Source organism: Sycon ciliatum, chromosome 6, assembly GCF_964019385.1.
Source record: "Sycon ciliatum chromosome 6, ocSycCili1.1, whole genome shotgun sequence".
Lineage (NCBI taxonomy): Eukaryota > Metazoa > Porifera > Calcarea > Leucosolenida > Sycettidae > Sycon > Sycon ciliatum.
The window spans coordinates 15951560-15970502 of record NC_088648.1 but is presented as its reverse complement, the minus strand read 5'-3'; the positions used below and the strand labels follow the sequence as shown (position 1 = coordinate 15970502).

The 18943-nt window shown below is 46.7% G+C and overlaps 1 protein-coding gene across 3 annotated transcripts in view; it reads left to right on the top strand.

Moving 5' to 3' along the window:
• The window catches only part of LOC135819472 (macrophage mannose receptor 1-like), a 44426-nt gene that overhangs the window by 11810 nt on the left and 13673 nt on the right, over positions 1 to 18943 (top strand). For 2 of the 3 annotated variants that reach the window (XM_065332687.1, XM_065332685.1), the window contains 10 exons: positions 345 to 719; positions 4201 to 4227; positions 7619 to 7990; positions 11225 to 11305; positions 12632 to 13015; positions 13390 to 13416; positions 14206 to 14583; positions 15514 to 15588; positions 17695 to 18057; positions 18843 to 18866. In XM_065332687.1, coding sequence (XP_065188759.1) covers positions 345 to 719; positions 4201 to 4227; positions 7619 to 7990; positions 11225 to 11305; positions 12632 to 13015; positions 13390 to 13416; positions 14206 to 14583; positions 15514 to 15588; positions 17695 to 18057; positions 18843 to 18866 — 2106 coding nt within the window. The remainder of the gene's footprint in view (positions 1 to 344; positions 720 to 4200; positions 4228 to 7618; positions 7991 to 11224; positions 11306 to 12631; positions 13016 to 13389; positions 13417 to 14205; positions 14584 to 15513; positions 15589 to 17694; positions 18058 to 18842; positions 18867 to 18943) is intronic. The other variant, XM_065332686.1, reaches the window with a different exon arrangement.

The window sequence follows — 18943 nt, the reverse complement described above, 5'->3', positions numbered from 1 at the left end:
GGTACACGTAAAACGTGTGCTTGTGTGTTTGTGTGTGTGTGTGTGTGTATGTGTGTGTGTGTGTATGTGTGTGTGTGTATGTGTATGTGTGTGTGTGTGTATGTGTGTGTGTATGTGTGTGTGTATGTGTGTGTGTGTGTGTGTGTGTGTGTGTGTGTGTATGTGTGTGTGTGTGCGTGTGTGCGTGCGTGCGTGTGTGTGCGTGCGCATGTGTGTGCGCATGTGTGTGCGCATGTGTGTGCGCATGTGTGTGTGCATGTGTGTGTGCATGTATGTGTGCATGTTGTGCATATTGTCCACGCGCGGGCGCTCGCACGCGCGTTTTGTGTTCTTCCATTCCCCAGTCTGGTCCCAGTGTACGAATGCATCATCTGCGTACGCTTACATAAGAGCCAGAAAGACGTTTGTCGACGCCGCACATTACTGCAGGGAACAATTTTCGGGCGCAACACTGGCCGCCCCGGGGAACGATTTCGAACAGAACTGCGTGACCCGTTTGAGACCCGACACTACAACTTGGCTTGGCTTCCATAACGTGGCAGGAGTGTTTATGGACTTTGAAACCGGGGCAGCCATGACGTATCGGAACTGGGCCACGGGCGAGCCCAACGGCGCCATGTGCGTAACCATGTATCATCACCGTGACGACGTGAGAGGCAAATGGGACGACACCGAGTGCACGGTGCGTCACCATTTCATTTGCCAGCGATCAAAAGGAGGTAAGAAAGAACGTTCAGGCTAGAGGAATGGTGGGTTGATCACAATCCCTGGGACTGTACTTGCAGTAGTGCATGTACATACCGTAGTGTCGCGTATTAGCCGGGCTTGTTCCTGAAGAAGCCGATGTCAGGGCTAGGCTTCTATTCACACTCGGGCATCCATTCAAACCAGGTATTTCTATGTATGTCAACACTAAAACCAGGCTTATGTGCTGACAGTGTATCTAAAAAATCAGGCTTGTATTCAAGACAGGCTTCTATACAAGATAGGCTTTAATACAAGACACTACGGTACCTTGGTTCAAACTGCACACATTCTGCATGTGTCTCGAATGCTTGTAATTTCTCTGCATGGCGATTGTGCATTATGCGGTCTGCCAAGTCACGGTACGGCAGAGTGGGTATCTTTGTTTTCATTTCAATCTCTTCGGACCACCAAGTCTCTTAAGAGAGCATGTCTGAGAATACCAAAGTTTGTGTGCAAGTGGATCTCTCCGATTTCGCTCAAAATTTGCAGGTAGGTTCCCTTTGGGGTGTGGATCGATTGTGCAAAGCCCTTGAAAAAGTTTCTGAAGGGAACCTTGAAATTTGCATACCCCTCAAAATGGCCTAAATATCACATTATTTATGGGTCTAGAAACGAGTCACGCCACAGCGTATCCGAACAAGCTATGAACAAAACTCCATCAAGCCAACATTGCCTCACCTTAGAAGAGTTCCTGGAGCAGTACCGCTTAGCCACGCCAGGATCCCAGAAGACGAGGTCCATCACCCCCTGACGCCACAAATGATCGTCTTGAAAATAGCCAATTTACAAGCGCTGGCAAAACACCCAGCTACGTCCTCAATTGGCCAGAACTATACACCGGCAGATAGTAGAACACCTCTTCTAGCGCTGAGGACATGTCCCCCATCTTCCTTTTGGGGTTTTCTTGAAATAAACCTTTTTGAATTTTTCCACTCGACCATGCTGAAATACGGCCAAAGTCATACCTGCGCAGGAAAGCTCGCCCCTCCGCGACGTCCCCTCAGCAATTTCTACTCCAACACTACTCCCAAGGCCACAGAACAAAGTGTATTGTTGACTCCGACAAGGAAAAGCAGCGGTGATCACTTGTCACTCCAAACGACAAGCTTCTCCTTGCGCCACAAATAATATTTTGTGCAACTGTTGATGCAAAAGTGACTGAAGACCTGAGCGCAGTTTTTGAATTAATATTTTACTACAAGAGGCACGGTGAAATCACGTGCCTTGTGACGCAAGAATGCCAAGTCGAGTGGATCACGGCTCACGAGATTTCAGAGTCACCTTCGTAAAGTGCGCTTGTTACTCGCCTTGAACGCCCGTCCGTCTGGAAGTGATCACACTTGTGTTGTTACTGCGCTCAAGGACACCCTGACCGTGTTGTAGGCCTACGAACCGGGACTTTCCCTGACCATGTAGGTCGAAGACCAGTGAAATGATGATGAAATCACATTCTTTATGACGTAAGGAATCTGTCATGCAGTTCACACGACAAGTGCATGCAGCCAGTGCTGCTCGCGTGCCAGTCAACACAAAGCGACCGAGCTAGCAGCTTTCGTCGAGCATCGACATGAAAACAAGGGACTTTTACTGTTGCACTATGTTCGGGATTGCAGGAGGTAAGTGTGAAAGATGAATAACTCTCCATGCTGTACGAGGGGCATATTTCAACGGCTTGCTACCATTGCAACACTCCTACTAGTCCTAGGACAGTTTGTGGGGGTTCTCAGCAGATCAAGCAGGAAATACAGCTCATCTTACCTCTGCCATCATGGTCTGTTCCGAGTAGCGTTCCAGACACGTTCGCGATCGATGGGCGCGTGCCGTGATCCAGGAAGCGCCATCCTACGTCACAGAGCACGCGATCTCACCGTGCATCTTGCAATAAAATTCAAAAACTGCACTCAGGACTTCAGTCACTTTTGCATCAACAGTCGCACAAAAAATTATTGGTGGTGCAAGGAGAAGCTTGTCGTTTGGAGTGACAAGTGATCACTGCTGCTTTTCCTTGTCAGAGTCAACAATACACTTTGTTCTGCGGCCTTGAGAGTAGTGTTGGAGTAGAAATTGCTGAGGAGACGTCGCGGAGGGGCGAGCTTTCCTGCGCAGGTATGACTTTGGCCGTATTTCAGCATGGTCGAGTGGAAAAATTCAAAAAAGTTTATTTCAAGAAAACCCCAAAAGGAAGATGGGGGACATGTCCTCAGCGCTAGAAGAGGTGTTCTACTATCTGCCGGTGTATAGTTCTGGCCAATTGAGGACGTAGCTGGGTGTTTTGCCAGCGCTTGTAAATTGGCTATTTTCAAGACGATCATTTGTGGCGTCAGGGGGTGATGGACCTCGTCTTCTGGGATCCTGGCGTGGCTAAGCGGTACTGCTCCAGGAACTCTTCTAAGGTGAGGCAATGTTGGCTTGATGGAGTTTTGTTCATAGCTTGTTCGGATACGCTGTGGCGTGACTCGTTTCTAGACCCATAAATAATGTGATATTTAGGCCATTTTTGAGGGGTATGCAAATTTCAAGGTTCCCTTCAGAAACTTTTTCAAGGGCTTTGCACAATCGATCCACACCCCAAAGGGAACCTACCTGCAAATTTTGAGCGAAATCGGAGAGATCCACTTGCACACATACTTTGGTATTCTCAGACATGCTCTCTTAAAACCACCAAGTCTCTTCGGACCACCAAGTCTCTTAAGACCACCAAGTCGGCATCCCACCAGAAGCCGAGCAGTAGCATGGTATTGTGTACATGATATGTCTACTACAGGCGTCCCTCTTTTTAATCCAGCATTTCATTAAGTTAACCAGCACCCTTCATAAACCAGCACTTCATTTAACTAGCACCCTTGTCAATCGTTCAGAATGCTGAGTGTGGACAATGGTACAAGGTTGTATGAGTGTGGAGTTGGCATGGGGCTGGTCGTGGTGATATTGAACCAGCTGCGGCAGTAGTAACCACATCTCCAATGCCCACCACTGTAAACTGTTGCTGTTGTGCGGCGTGGTTGCTTGCATGAACGAGTAACGATGAAGCCGAGACCCTTGGTCGGAGGAGCTACTCCCCCCCCCCCCCACGTCCATCCAATTTGTCGCCACCCTCGCTGTGCAGCATCTGGTGGTTCTGTGGTGTGGAGCAAAACACATGCACCCATGTTTGTATTAAATACTCAGCTGGTGAGACAAGGAAACAATCGATCGCATAACTTGTGCCCACAAGTTGCATGTTTGTATGCTTGTGTTTATGGATCTCGATTTTTGTGCTGGGAGTTTTATCTTGTTCTCTGAGACTATGATTGACTTAGCTTCAAGTGCGGGCGTGTGTATGTGTGCTGTGTTTGCACCCGTGTTGTGTGCTTGCACGTGTGGTGTGTGTCTTTGTACGCGCGTGTGTTGTGTGTTTGCACGTGTGCCGCATGTGTTGTGTATGTTGTTTGTGTGCTATACTCCTGTGTACAGGACAACCCAACACCACAGACTTAAAAGGCAAGTTTCCACAGTTGATTAATTTTATTTATTTCCATGCTTGTCAACCATAGTGGGTTTCCCAGTATACTACCGGAAAACTAGGGTACTCAGTTACTACCGGCATACCGGAGATTTTTTGACTTTGATCGAAAAACTACCGGAATTGGCACTGAACCACGAGTGTTCAAAAATAAGGTTGTTTTGTGGTGTGACAAGGGCACATGCGGCCCTGCATTTCACAGAATCACACATGTGGGGGGGGGGGATCTGACAATGAAGAAACTCAGGTTTTGATCCGCCAATGAGCAATGGGTTGGAAATGAATAAAAAGAAAGAAAAATTGCCAAAACATTGTGCAAAAGTACGCAAAATACTCAAAAATTGCACAAAAAAGAGAAAATGGCCGAAATTGGTGAAAACCGGCAAAATAAGGGAAATGAGAGCAAAATCAAGGGAAACTGAGTGTGTGACTAAGGGATTTGCTTTCGCTGGGGTGGCAAGTATGTATTTCATTTTGTTTACTATCAACACAGCTTGATACGCGGATGTTGAGCCAATAGAAAAATTCAATGAAGGAAGGAAAGGGACATATGGTTGGTTGGTTGGTTGGTTGGATTTATTTAAAGTCGTACAACAAACAGGCATATCTGCCTCCTTATATGAAGACGACTTCTGGCAGTAAAACATTTTTTTTAAGAGAGGAAAAAAGAAGAAGATAAGATCAAGAATGTATAGACTGAGCATACAGCTAGCCTCGGCATGTATCAGAACATCAGGATTACGTCATACTAGTACTCAAGACAGGGGAGGGGGGTTGCTGTCACGCTACAGTAAGATAATACGCGTGCAACACACCCTTGAACTGGAGGGGGGGGGGGGGACGTGATGTTTCTCGCATCAGATGGAAGACTGTTCCAAACGCGTGCAGCAGAAAGAGACACGGGACACATGTGGGGGCATATGGAGTTGCTCTCAAAAGTTGTATCCATATGTACCTATCCGTTATGTGTTAACCCAGTCCTATTACAAAGGGGAAAACGGGCAGAGAACAAACAAAACAAAAAAAGAAAAGAAGAAAGAAATCCTGAAGTTGGGACCGTCGTGCATGTTGAAAACCGTCAAGGTGGATTGCGGGGCACTAGTGTGATCCTAAAAAAAAGGAGTTTATGTACCAGTTTATACACCAGTTTATATACCAGTTTATATACCAGTTTATATTCTCGTCATCGAAGTACCTGTTATATGCAAAATACAAATCTGGAGTGTTGTGTGGGGAGAGATGGGAGTTTGTATACAAGCTCAGTATAATTACAGGATACGGATCCGCTCCACGGCGTCCTGGTAGTCGGTTCTTCCAATACTTGGCCAGGTGGGCCGCATCCATCAAGTGGTCAACAAGCGCTGGAAGCCCGGCGTCCTGGTAGTCGGTTCTTCCAATACTTGGCCAGGTGGGCCGCATCCATATAGTGGCCAACAAGCGCTGGAAGCCCGGCGGCCTCGTAGTCGGTTCTTCCAATACTTGGCCAGGTGGGCCGCATCCATCAAGTGGTCAACACGCGCTGGAATCCTCACCAGCCGATCTCCACTGTAAACGCGAAAGAAACCGCAAAAAGCACAGTGTCATAGAGCTCTATTGTTGGGGGTAGGCCCCAGCGGCAGATGCTAGCTAAATGTTGCCAAGATGCTTTTTGGGATGCTAGCTGACAACTCAGAAAGATGCTAGTTTGGATGCTAGACAACACGAATTATGCTACCTATTAATGGTAATGGTGAAACATTTGGGTGAAACATTTGGGTTGAAAACGGTGTTCCGTGCTATTTATGAATTCTCACAAAGCAGGTATGTAAAAAGAGTTTTTAAAGGTGCGATGCTGGCATCATGTTGCTATGGAAATATTTGCTATACAAAAGAGCAAATACCAAGAAGTACCAATGGCAATGTGGGTCTTGGTCACAACTAGGTAATGCAAACAAATTGAATGTAGTGCATGCAATTATCAATGTGGTAGTACCGTAATACTACACGTTGTAGTTTCATAGTGTAATCTAGACCAAATTCCACATCCAGAATGCCAAAATTGGCAAAAATGTATCGGATGCCGGTAAAAACTGCTGTTTATGCTAGCATCGTGTGGAGTCACAAAAAGGCCCTTTTATGCTACTTTGGGTGCTAGCATTTGCCGCTGGGGCCTAGTTGGGGGAGAGAGCTGTGAGCACTGCACACTTACCAAATATCACAATACACGATGACAAAGAGGCGGCGCTTCACACACCGCCTCATGTGCTGAAATAGAGGTATTGCCCCCGACATGCTGCTCTGGCAATGACATGTGAATGCCATTCCCTCAAACCAGCAGTCCGACCTGTCGACTCTTCCAATACTTGGCCAGGTGGGCCGCATCCATCAAGTGGTCAACAAGCGCTGGAATTCCCACCAGCCTTTCTCCACTGTAAACGCGAAAGAAACCGCAGAAAGCACAGTGTCATAGAGCTCTATTGTTGGGGGAGAGAGCTGTGAGCACTGCACACTTACCAAATGTCACAATATATGATAACAAAGAGGCGGCGCTTAACACACCGCCTCATGTGCTGAAATAGGGGTATCACCCCTGACATTCGACTCCCGCAGTGGCATGTGAATGCCATCTCCTCAAATCAGTGAATAACTCGAATATGAATACATGTAATCTTTATTCCAGGATTAACCAAAGGCTAATGATACAGAAGTGAAGGTGTGAACCGCAAAGCAAGACCTTTATCTTCTTCCTGTTGAATTCGCCTCCCAGCTGCATACCGGCATCCACCGCTAAAATCCAATCATAGCAAGTAACACAAAGGTCATCAGTTGACCTTTTGGACTTTTCAACTCCTGTCCAAAACCACCAAGAGGAACAATCAGGATGAAGAAGACGTCAGTTGTCGAAACGCTTGTGGAGGAGTTGTTACATTATCCTCAGTAAATAGATATGGCCGATACGTTTGGTGCAGACTTGGACGACCGGTCGTGGTCTCTCACCATGGGTCCTTTACTAATAGAAAGGCGGACGCCAGTAAGAACTGTTGTCGAGTTGGCAGATGAAAACGCGCAGCAAGAAACTTGGCACGTCGATGGTAGACTCCATCGGGAGGACGGGTCAGCTGTTGTTGATAGCATGGAGTGTCCGCCTGGTGCTATGGGGCTACTTAAGTCCCATCGTGCTTCTTGGCACCTTCATTCGCTTCCTTGTTATTGAGCACCTCTGCTTGTTTGGTCACCGCGAATTAAAATAAAATCAACAGCAATAACAACAACAACAACAACAACAACAACAACAACATACCTCGTTGGTATATCGGGTAGCGTCGTAGGGCAGTGTGATTGTCATTGTTGTTGCCGTCTTCTATTCTCTTATACCGTGCTACTTTGCAGCTTGGAAAGCTTGTGCCAACACCTCATACGAGTACCAATACCAAGGCAATATGAAAAAGAATTTCCTCGAGGCGGCAACATACTGCAGAGAGCATACTGGCGGTCAGCTTGCCATGCCGCAGAACCAAGCACAACAGAACTGTGTGTTCAACTCCAAGCCCCTCACCACCATCTGGCTGGGAATCAATAAAGTAGGTCACGACTGGCTGGAATTTGAAGCAAGAACACATTTAAAATACCATAATTGGGCAGCGCATCGGCACACCGGTGGACACTGTGGAGCAATGCCGTACGACTTTAAGCCTGACGTGGCCCACAGGTGGAACCTTAAACGCTGTGACAGCCTGTCAAGGATTGTTTGTCAGAGAAAAGGTGAGGCTGCATTCACAACTTCCTCTACTTGCACTTCAAGCATGACTGCAGTGCTCAAAGTCTTCAAAATGTACTGACAAAAATTAATGATTTGAACTCGGACGGAGAGCCAATTAAATTATGGTAAAAAAAAAGGAGAACTGTGTGTTAAAAAGGAGAAGGACAACATTTACGAGTTACGACTAACTGTCCACCAACATAACCAGATCATATACAGTCCGTGAGTTGTCAGTTTTGTGCCATCTTGTCACACTCGCTGACTGTACATGATCTGGTTACGTTGGTGAACAGTTAATCATAGCTCGTAACATGTTCTTCTTCTCCTCTTTTTTTTAAACCAAAAATTTAATGATTTCAGTAATGCATGTGAAAGGTGTTTCACGACAATCATGTCTTCTATATCAGAGAACATGGGATTTCAGCACTTGTAGTTTTGCTGTGCCAGCTACATAAACTGCCGCCATCAGTGGCAAGTCATTTCAGACTTTCAGATCTCGAGTCTCCAAGCCACTTATCAGGCATATTACGTAGCGCTGGAACACAGCTGAGGCTGGCAATGTTGACAGGATTCTTTGGGATAGAGCGGTGCAAACAGTCTCAAAGTGTAGCCGTGAAAAATATTCACCGGCATGTTTTCAAGCGGTGTGTTGTGCGACTATTGCCGATGCGGTTCGCAGTTTGGACTTGAAATTGATTTGAAAACAGAGTTCTACTACCTGTTTTTGCTTTTGATTTGAAATGGAGCAACGAACAGCGGCAGTGACTGCAGTGCTCATCCCTGTGTATATGTATGTGTGCATGGTTGGCTATAAAAACCCTGCAATCGCCACGCAAAGTGGTCATTGGCTACCCCAGCCATGTATTGCTTGGAATAAAATAAACGAGAGAGCTTGGAAGCTCGGGGTCCTACGCTATGCTTTTTTGCCTTGATGACCTAGACAAAAAAAAGCATAGGGATGACATTGTTATAAATTCTTTAAAAAAAATCTTTTTTTAAGACATAACCTGGGATTCTAACCTACACTATCGCGCGCCCTGCATGCATCCCCCCGATACACTTTGCATACATACTAATTCTTCCAAGTAACTAGTTGCTTCACGTTATGATCTTGCATTTGAAAGCCCTATTTGAATATGCATTGTGGCCAGCCGTCTTTGATGGTACGGTACGGTACGAGATAAGCACGATCGAGGATAATACGACACCGTCTACCGCCTTGATGACGCCAAAAAAAGCATAGGTATATTATAAAATTTTCAATTCTCCTATTTTGTTTCAGGCATATCCTAGGATTCGAACCCGCACTATCGCCCTACATGCATTCCCCCATACACTTCGCATTCATACCCATTCTTCCAAGTTGCTTCACGTTATGATCTTGCGTTTGAAAGCCCTATTTGAATATTGCCGCCAGCTGTACGTGGCCAGCTGTGTTTGATGGTACGGTACGGTACGGGACAGATACGGGATAGCGCCAGGCGTGACACAAACAAACAAACACACAAATACCAAACGAGAGAGCTTGGAAGCTCAGGGCCCTACGCTATGCTTTTATGCTTTTTGCCTAGCTCATCGTACATGTTATAAGAACTGATGGAATTGTCTTTTTCCGTTCATTGGCCACATCACTGTATTGCAAAAACGTTTCAATCGGTTTGAATATTATGAGTTAGGCAAAAGTATTTGCAGAATTTATTGCGGATTGTTGTTTCTCTGATAATCATCTACTTTTGTTTTGCTCCTTCTTTAATTTTTATCTCCTTATATTGTAAATCAACAAATTTTGGCCGATGAGAAATAGAAACCTCTCGATTAGAGAGGTTAAGATGCACGTTATTTCCGACGTGACGCGCAGTTTCACGTCAAATTTGAAATCGATCGGTATTTTTGCTCTCACATGCATCCATTGCTCAATCATGCATCATTTGCCTATATGACAAACGTTGGCCTGCGATTTACTTTGTCCGGTTGGTACCAAGCGGCGAAATCAGCGAAATTAAATCGCCAGCGAACATTAGTTGATTTTAATACAGGAATCGGATTTTCTGGCCTTTTTGTAGTAATACATCTACATTGACCTGTTGAGCCAATGACGACGCCGAATGCATGGTTGCCTGAGGAGCACATTACATAACTTTACAGTCTCCTAAAATACGTATCCTGTCCGACGGCAAAAGAGGCTGCAGATTTAGTTTTTCTGCGCGTCGACGGGATGTCTGCGACGCGAAAGTTCAGCTCGCGTTATTTGGCTCGCACGTCGAAAAAATCAACGCGAGTGACCTGCTGCTCACGTCGAAATTTGGACATTACATAACTTTACAGTCTCCTATATAAATACGTATCCTGTTCGACGGCAAAAGAGGCTGCAGATTTTGTTTTTCTGCGCGTCGACGGGATGTCTGTCCTGACGTTTACTGGGACCGGCGCTGACTCTGCCGATCACGGCGTTCTGGACTCGACGGGATGTCTGTCCTGACGTTTCCTGGGACCGGCTTAGACTCTGCCGATCACGGGCGTTCTGGACTCAACGGGATGTCTGTCCTGACGTTGCCTGGTACCGCCGGACTCTACCGACCACGGGCGTTCTGGAGTCGACGGGATCTCTCTTCCGACGTTTCCTGTGACCGGCACTGAATCGCTCGTTCACGCTTATTTTGGAGACGACGGGATCTCTCTTCCAAAGTATGTTTATGCTGACGCATCCTATCACCTTATCGGCGTCTATTCTAATTTAATTTCCTCCTCGTCTCCCTATTTCTTTCCAAATCCCACTCTACATCAGGGAGTCGTATGCATAATACGACGAATATTGGTACGGTACGGGACAGATACAGGAGCCCGCAAATATTGTGGACAGCTGTTATGTACAATCCTGTAGAGCCTTTGTAGTCACAGATACGGGACAGATACGGGACAGAGACGGGATAGCGCCAGGCGTGACACAAACAAACAAACAAACAAACAAACACACAAACAAACAAATACCAAATTAAAGCTGTGTGGACCCTGGCTAGCGCCAGACGTTACTGAAGTAACGTCTTCTGCATAGCTACGGGAATTAAAGCTGTGTGGACCCTGGCTAGCGCCAGACGTTACTGAAGTAACGTCTTCTGCATAGCTTCGGGAATAAATAAATGTTTGTTACGCATATCTGCAGTTGCGTAAGTTTGAATGTTTGTGACGCATATCTGCAGTTGCATATGTTTGCATGTTTGTTACACACGTATGTCCAGTTGCAGGACACCAAGCCTCAACAACAACAGTAACACCGACAACAGCTGCAAACGAGGGTCAGACAGCACTCACGAGGAGAGGTAAGACGAATACAAAAAAAATTGTCGATGATAAAAGAACTTATGAGGCGTAGAAGTATACGCTTCTCGTTGTTCTTTGCCTTGCAATGTGGCTGTCTGCAGCCGACCCTGCACTGTGGTTTTGCCGTTGCAAATGTGAGATGTGAGAGAGAAGTGGTGACGCCAGATGTCAAACAATAATGGCAAATAACGACTTCTGGATGCACTCTGCCGATAGCGAAGTCCAGGATGCGTAGGGCAGAGATCTCGTGTAATAATATTATTACTTTTAGGGTATAGAGACTGGCTGCCAGGGCAACTTGTATGCGCGTATGCCTCTCTCTCTCTCCCTGTCCCCCTCTCTCTCTCTTTCTCTCTCTCCCTCTCCCTCTCCCTCTCTCTCTCTCTCTCTCTCTCTCTCTCTCTCTCTCTCTCTCTCTCTCTCTCTCTCTCTCTCTCTCTCTCTCTCTCTCTCTCTCTCTCTCTCTCTCTCTCTCTCTCTCTCTCTCTCTCTCTCTCTCTCTCTCTCTCTCTCTCTCTCTCTCTCTCTCTCTCTCTCTCTCCTCTCTCTCTCTCTCTGCCTCTCTCTCTCTCTCTTTCTCTATCTCTCCCTCTCCCTCTCCCTCTCTCTTACTCTCTCTCTCTCTCCCCTCCCTCCCCCTCTCTCTCTCTCTCTCTCTCTCTCTCTCTCTCTCTCTCTCTCTCTCTCTCTCTCTCTCTCTCTCTCTCTCTCTCTCTCTCTCTCTCTCTCTCTACTCTCTCTTTCTCTATCTCTCCCTCTCCCTCACTCTTTCTCTCTCTTACTCTCACTCTCTCTCTCTCTCTCCCTCCCCTCCCCCCTCTCTCTCTCTCTCTCTCTCTCTCTCTCTCTCTCTCTCTCTCTCTCTCTCTCTCTCTCTCTCTCTCCTCTCTATCTCTCTCTCTCTCTCTCTCTCTCACTCTCTCTCTCTCTCTCCTCTCTCTCTCTCTCTCTCTCTCACACACACACACACACACACACACACACACACACACACACACACACACACACACACACACACACACACACACACACACACACACACACACACACACACACACACACACACACACACACACACACACACACACACACACACACACACACACACACACACACACACACACACACACACACACACACACACATGCTCTCTTTCTTCTCTTTCTCTCGGTCCTGTCTCATCATAATTATACGGTAGTCGATTGTCTCTGCCTCTGCCCTCGCTGTACGCATACGTAAATGTGTGTATGTATGTATGTGTGTGTGTGTGTGTGTGTGTGTGTGTGCGCGTGCACGCGCATGTGTTTTGTTGTTCAATTCTCCAGTCGGGCACCGCTGTGCCAATGTGTCCTATGAATATTACATGTACAGTCGGCGGACTGAAATGACATTCGCTAAGGCCGCTAACTACTGTAGGACAGAACTCACAGGCGGACAGATTGCCACGCCGATGAATTCTGAGGAGCTCAACTGTTTGTTTGAAGCCAAAGAAGAGTATACTCCATATGCTGTCTGGCTGGGTTTTCACAAGGTGGGCCGAGAGTTCATCGATTTTGAAACAAAAACAATACTCAATTATAGCAACTGGGGGCACAATGAAGGGAGGCCCGACAGTCACGAGAAGTGTGTGTCTCTGAAGCAGGATGGCGACAAGCGCAAATGGCGGGATGTCGGCTGCTCTATCACAGAGCATGTGCTGTGCCAGAGAGGTAAGAACGTGATCCTTCTTTTTTGTTTTGCAATGTGGCTGTCCGCAGCCGACCCTGCACTGTGGTTTTGCTGTTGCAAATGTGAGGTGTGAGAGAGAACGTGATCCGCGGAGGGATTTTGCACAAAAGAAGTCTGTTACGTATGGAATTGCACTTCACTCCACCATTACCACCACAACTTACTTTCTGGCTGCTTGATTTTTGCAATCTAGGAGTCCTTGAAGCTCTCTTTCCACTGTGAAAAGAATGAGGCCATTATTAAAAACGTGTGTGTGTGTGTGTTGTGTGTTTTGTGTGTGTGCGTGTGTGTGTGTGTGTGCACGTGTGTGAGTGTGTGTGTGTTGTGCTCTTGTGTGCTCTATTTCTGTCAACAGCGGTGGCAAACAAGACAGACCTCGCAGGTACTGTTGCACAATAGCTAGTAACTAGGCCGTATGTCTCTCCAGCTTGCCTTGGTTCGATGTCGAGCTCACAAATTCTCTTGAAATACTTGAAACATTACTGACTCTCGGCACAGCCAATGTAGTTCTAATGTTTGAAATCCTTATTCTCATGAAGGCTTGTGGCCAATAAGAGATAATTGTTGAGATTTACATCGCATGAAGGGTTTGGAGCACTTGAGCAGTGGGCAAACTAGGTGTACAAGTGAGCGTGGTTCGTGCATGAGCAGATTGAGTTAAGCAGCATGGATGAGATCTTTTGCTTAAACAAAACTGGTGATTGAATATTGCTGTTGTCAGTGATGCCTGTTATAACGTACGCACGCAAGATTCATTCCATGCAACTCGCGCATACCACAGCAGGAAACACCATCTGGTTTGTTCTAGGATAATTTAGAAGTGAACATGTAAAATGGCAATCATGGAGAGATAAGCAGCAGAGACACGTCAGTGCTGTCGTGGCACTAATGGCGCTATGACACGACAGTATAGGCCTCGTCAGCTCGTACCAAAGTAAGACACACGTCAGCCATGCAGACGTAATGCAGAAGAAGACTGATTCATAATGAGGTAAGACATTGTCACTCTTCGTCATGCATGCATCAAAGGAGCGTAGAACGACACACGTAGAACACACGTAGAACGACACACGTAGCAGAACGTAGATCGTAGATCGTACGACTAATATTAATAATAGATCAATCTATAACAATGCCGTCTTCTCTTCTCTTGTACGTTGCTACTTTGCAGCTTGGAAAGGTTGTGCCAACACCTCATACGAGTACCAATACCAAGGCAATATGAAAAAGAATTTCCTCGAGGCGGCAACATACTGCAGAGAGCATACTGGTGGTCAGCTTGCCATGCCGCAGAGCCAAGCGCAACAGGACTGTGTGTTCAACTCCAAGCCCCTCACCACAATCTGGCTCGGCTTTTTCAGAGTAGGTCATCAATGGCTAGAGTTCGACGGCAACTTCAAACTATCGTTTTCTAACTGGGCTGCACACAGGCCGGACGGTGGAAGCTGTGGAGCAATGTGGTATGACATCGACCAATCTCAACCGCAGGGTCAGCAGTGGGATGACGTGAACTGCGCCAAGCCGTTAATGTTTGTTTGCCAGAGGAAAGGTGAGCCCTTCACATAGAGAATTGGTCAGAGAATTCCGACCTCGTGAGGGCTAGCCGACCCTAACATCATAAGAAAAAAACTCTGACCACTTGAGCTCGGCGCTGCCATTTAATCATGAGGCTGGGATTCTCTGGCCAGGACTGAAAACCTCCTATAATGCCCGGCGGAGATGGCTTTGATCCATCAAGAAGACTACAGGGCTTCGAAGTGATGACGTCACACACACACACACACACACACACACCTGACAACGCATGCCAATGAAAATTCTGGGTACAATCAAACTTTAAACATCCCGTTGCTCTTCACTGTTTTTTCCCCGTTATATGCAGGTTTCTGATGGTGGGAATCGATGGTTTGCTTAATTAAATAAACAACTTTTCTAGGTGCGCTTTGCCGGTAGTTAGAGGTTCACTAGGCTAATGGAGCAATGGCTGGTCTTCCCAGTGTGTCAAAGGTGACACAAGGGGTCTGCGACGAGCTGACGAAAATATTTCGTAGTTCTGTGCTTCTGGCAAATTTTTCATGTTTTACATAATATTCAATATCGATGAAAGTAATGTGAGCGCACTCATACCACAAGAACAATGAAACAACATTTTAGGATTTGAACATCGTTTTCATCTATTGTGGCTTGGGCACAAGAGAGAGATTCGAAGCGGTGTCGCAACTCTGAGTTCGACGTATTACTATGATCATCAGGCAACTGATGGCGACTGATGGCTCCAAAACGGGCAGCCCGAACATAAGGGGGAGCAAGGTGAGAAGGACTGAGGGGAACCATAGCGTATTATGGCTTGGAGACGATCTACAAGCAGAATTCGTTCACCCTTTGCCTTTGCGGCGGAACTAGCAACAACAATGGATATCCTGCTGACGTCTACATGCATCCATGTTTGTACCGTTCTTGGGTTACAATGTATTTCCAGTTACAGGAAACTCCTCCACAACAGCAACCGTAGCGCCAGCAACGACTTCAAGTGGACCTGTAAAACCAGAGATCCGTAAGCAAGATACTTGGGGTCCATTTTAATGTTTGGGATCCACTAGTGCTGGGGATCCATTATCGTAGAATCCTGCGGATAAGCCCACCCATGTTTAAGCCCATCCTCGCGTATAAGCCAAAGTCTGTTTTGTACATTTCAACACAATCATCGGTTGTTTTTGTTTGCACAGTGATTTTCAGCAATGTACGCTACGTTTCATTTCTCACTTCCTTGGTACCTTTCAATAGCACAGTTTTGGTGTCGGCATATAAGCCCATGTTCCTGTATAAGCCCACCGAAAGTCCTTGTGAAACAGATATGCCCCGGGGGCTTATCCGCGGGATTCCACGGTACAGTATAAGTATTTATTATTATTATTATTATTATTACTACACCTTCCAGTGGCTAAAGATTAGGGGTGAAACGATTAGTTCGAATATTCGAGTATTCGTTCCAAAATCTCAAACGAGCGAGTATTCGAAATTTTGCACTCGATCGTTTTTTGTTTTTTTTGTTTTTTTTAGTACTGGCATTCTATTTTTCAAAAACTCCTGTTGTACTGCTCATCGACTGGTATGCACGCATTATTCGTGCCTTTGAGTCAGTATTTTATGACTTGGACGATGCGATCACCACGGCAAGTAACGTTATTTTGTTTTGAGATAATGAAAGTACCGGTGAAAATCGTTACTTTACACTCTGTACAAGACGTTGGCGACTTTTGTTCTATGTTCACAGATAATTTCTTCCGAATTAGTCGAGAACTCACAAATCTAGCGCTTTTGAATTTCGATAAAATACTCGAAATAATCGGATACTCGATCGAATATTATGAATGAGTGATCGGTTGGTCAAAATACAGTTGCGCTCGGTGAAATCCGGCCCGAAGTACAAAGCCGGCGCCGCGAAGCCAGCTCCCATTACATCACTGGCGATTTGTGTGTATGAACTCAACTGCATGTACGCACCTCGTGTAAAAGTTCGGAGTGCACGTGTTGCATGCTAAAAACAGTTCAAAATTTCTTTCATTTACTTCACTCAAGCACAGGTACAGCAGGATCTTCTCGATAGCGGAGTACCCAACATCCTGTTTCAACCTCCCTGCTCGCCGGACATGAATCCAAACGAGAATGTGTGGGCTCTTCTCAAGAAGAGAATAATTCCACATCGCTGCGAGAATGCTGACCAGCTGGTGCAGGCACTGCACCTGGCGTGGGACTCGTTGGGTCCTGACACGGTTTCCCCATACGTGGAGTCAATGTCACGTCGTGTTGAAGCCCTAATCGAAGCTGACGGTGGCCACACAAAATATTGAAGCCCTGCTGTTCTGTGTATGAAATAAACTGCTTCGAAATGATCTCCGTCTTCTTTACTTGTGCTGAACTGAAAATGAATGTTACACCTTAAGTTGTCTTTGTTTGGCGCGGTTTTTACACTTTGGTGTAAGCATGCGTGCGTATGAGTAGTGCAGCACATGCACAGTTCATACGGCACACGCGCACACTAGCACGTGTACAACTTTGAGGGCGTCAAGGGCCGCATCAGTACTGGGCGCCAGTTATGCACTTCGGGCCGGATTTCACCGAGCGCAACTGTAGATACTCGTTTCACCCCTACTAAAGATGAATCAGTGCCAATATAGATGAGGAGGGGACGTTTGCCAGCCATGGCGTAGAAAGAAAGTATAAGAAGTGTGGTGGTGCACCAATACCATGTACCATGGTAAATAGCAGAGGAAAGGGAGCAGTACAGCCGACGTGAGTTTGGGATCCATTAGTGCGGCTTGGGATCCATTAGTGGTTGGGATCTATTGACACCCATTGCTTGGCACCATTGGCACCCATTTTAATGCTCGGTAACCATTGGCACCCATTACCTGGCACCTCATGGTTATGCCATGATATGCTAGTTGCTCCGGCACTTTGTATGTTAGGGGTTGTGCGTGTGTGTGTGTGAGCAAAATAGCTGGCGAGTTTCCTTCTGAGTCTCCCTTCCCTCTCCCCGGGAGACCAACGTGACCAGTTTTGGCAGTGAACAAGTACAGGTACAAATGTATATGTGTGTGTGTGTGTGTGTATGTGTGTGTGCATTCTTGCATTGCTTTTCTGCTCACCAACCTGGCAGTCTGGTCTGAATGTGCCAACTCATCCTATGAGTACCTGTTCACATCGCAACATCGCGAGAAAACATTCGCCGATGCTGCAGATCTCTGCATGAAGTATGGAGGTGGTCGTATTGCCGCTCCAATGAATGCCATTGAACTCAACTGCATTCATAATGTGAAAAGAACCCCGTGGGAAATGTGGCTGGGTTTCCTTCGAATCAACGGACGTCTGCTCGACTTTGCAACGAAACGAGATGTAACGTATACGAACTGGCCGCCCAACACACAACCTCACGGACACGGTTGCGTGCGAATGTCTACGGCCGGCCATTGGGGCATTGTGTCGTGCAGCAACAGCGAGCATGTTATGTGTCAGAGAGCAGGTAAGAACAGGCATTTGGAGGGCAACAATCACACGGTTGTCACTCCCTCCGATAATTGTTTGTGTTTCCTTCAGCTTGAATCAGTGGACAAGTTATGGTTTCATGAAACTGTGTCGCGTTTGGACAGAACTGTTTGCAGGGCATCTTCCTGGAAAGCCGCTGGCGGGTGATTAGAACAAATTTGGCTTGTGTGTGTGTGTGTGTGTGTGTGTGTGTGTGTGTGTGTGTGTGTGTGTGTGTGTGTGTGTATGGGTGTGTATGTATGGGTGTGTGTATGGGTGTGTGTGTATGGGTGTGTGTGTGTGTGTGTGTGTGAGAGTGAGAGGGGGGGGGGGGGTGTGCTATTCTGCACATGTTGGAGCATATAAGACCAGTGTGATGCGTCTCCAGCGTGAGTTAAGTGCCACGGCGCAGCTTCACCATCTTTGCCAATCAGCGTTGAGAGCTTTTACGTGATGGGCTTTAGGGAGCTGTAGACTATGATTGTTAGGTTTAATGTGTGTTGGTGTGCACAGAACAACAAAGGGCAAGCAAGGCTAAGTTGTGGCTACTCTGAGTTTCATGCTTACGCAATTCTCCTGTTTGCCTGATGATTGTGTAATGCGTGAAACTCAGCGCAGTTGCAACAATTTAGCCTTGCTTGCCCTTGTTGTTCCGTGTGTTATGCTCTGCCTTTCTCGGTGTTGAGCACTGTCAGCACACTGAGTACATCCCCCCCCCCCCCCCGTGCGTGTTGGCCTATGCGTTATGTTTGGTTGTGCTGTGTGCTGTGTTGCTCTCTGCAGCTACCAACAGATCCGAGCTACCAGGCAAGTTTCCACACTTGTTACACGTCAGGATGCACGTAACATGTACACACTGCCTATCCTTGGCATCATGTGAACGC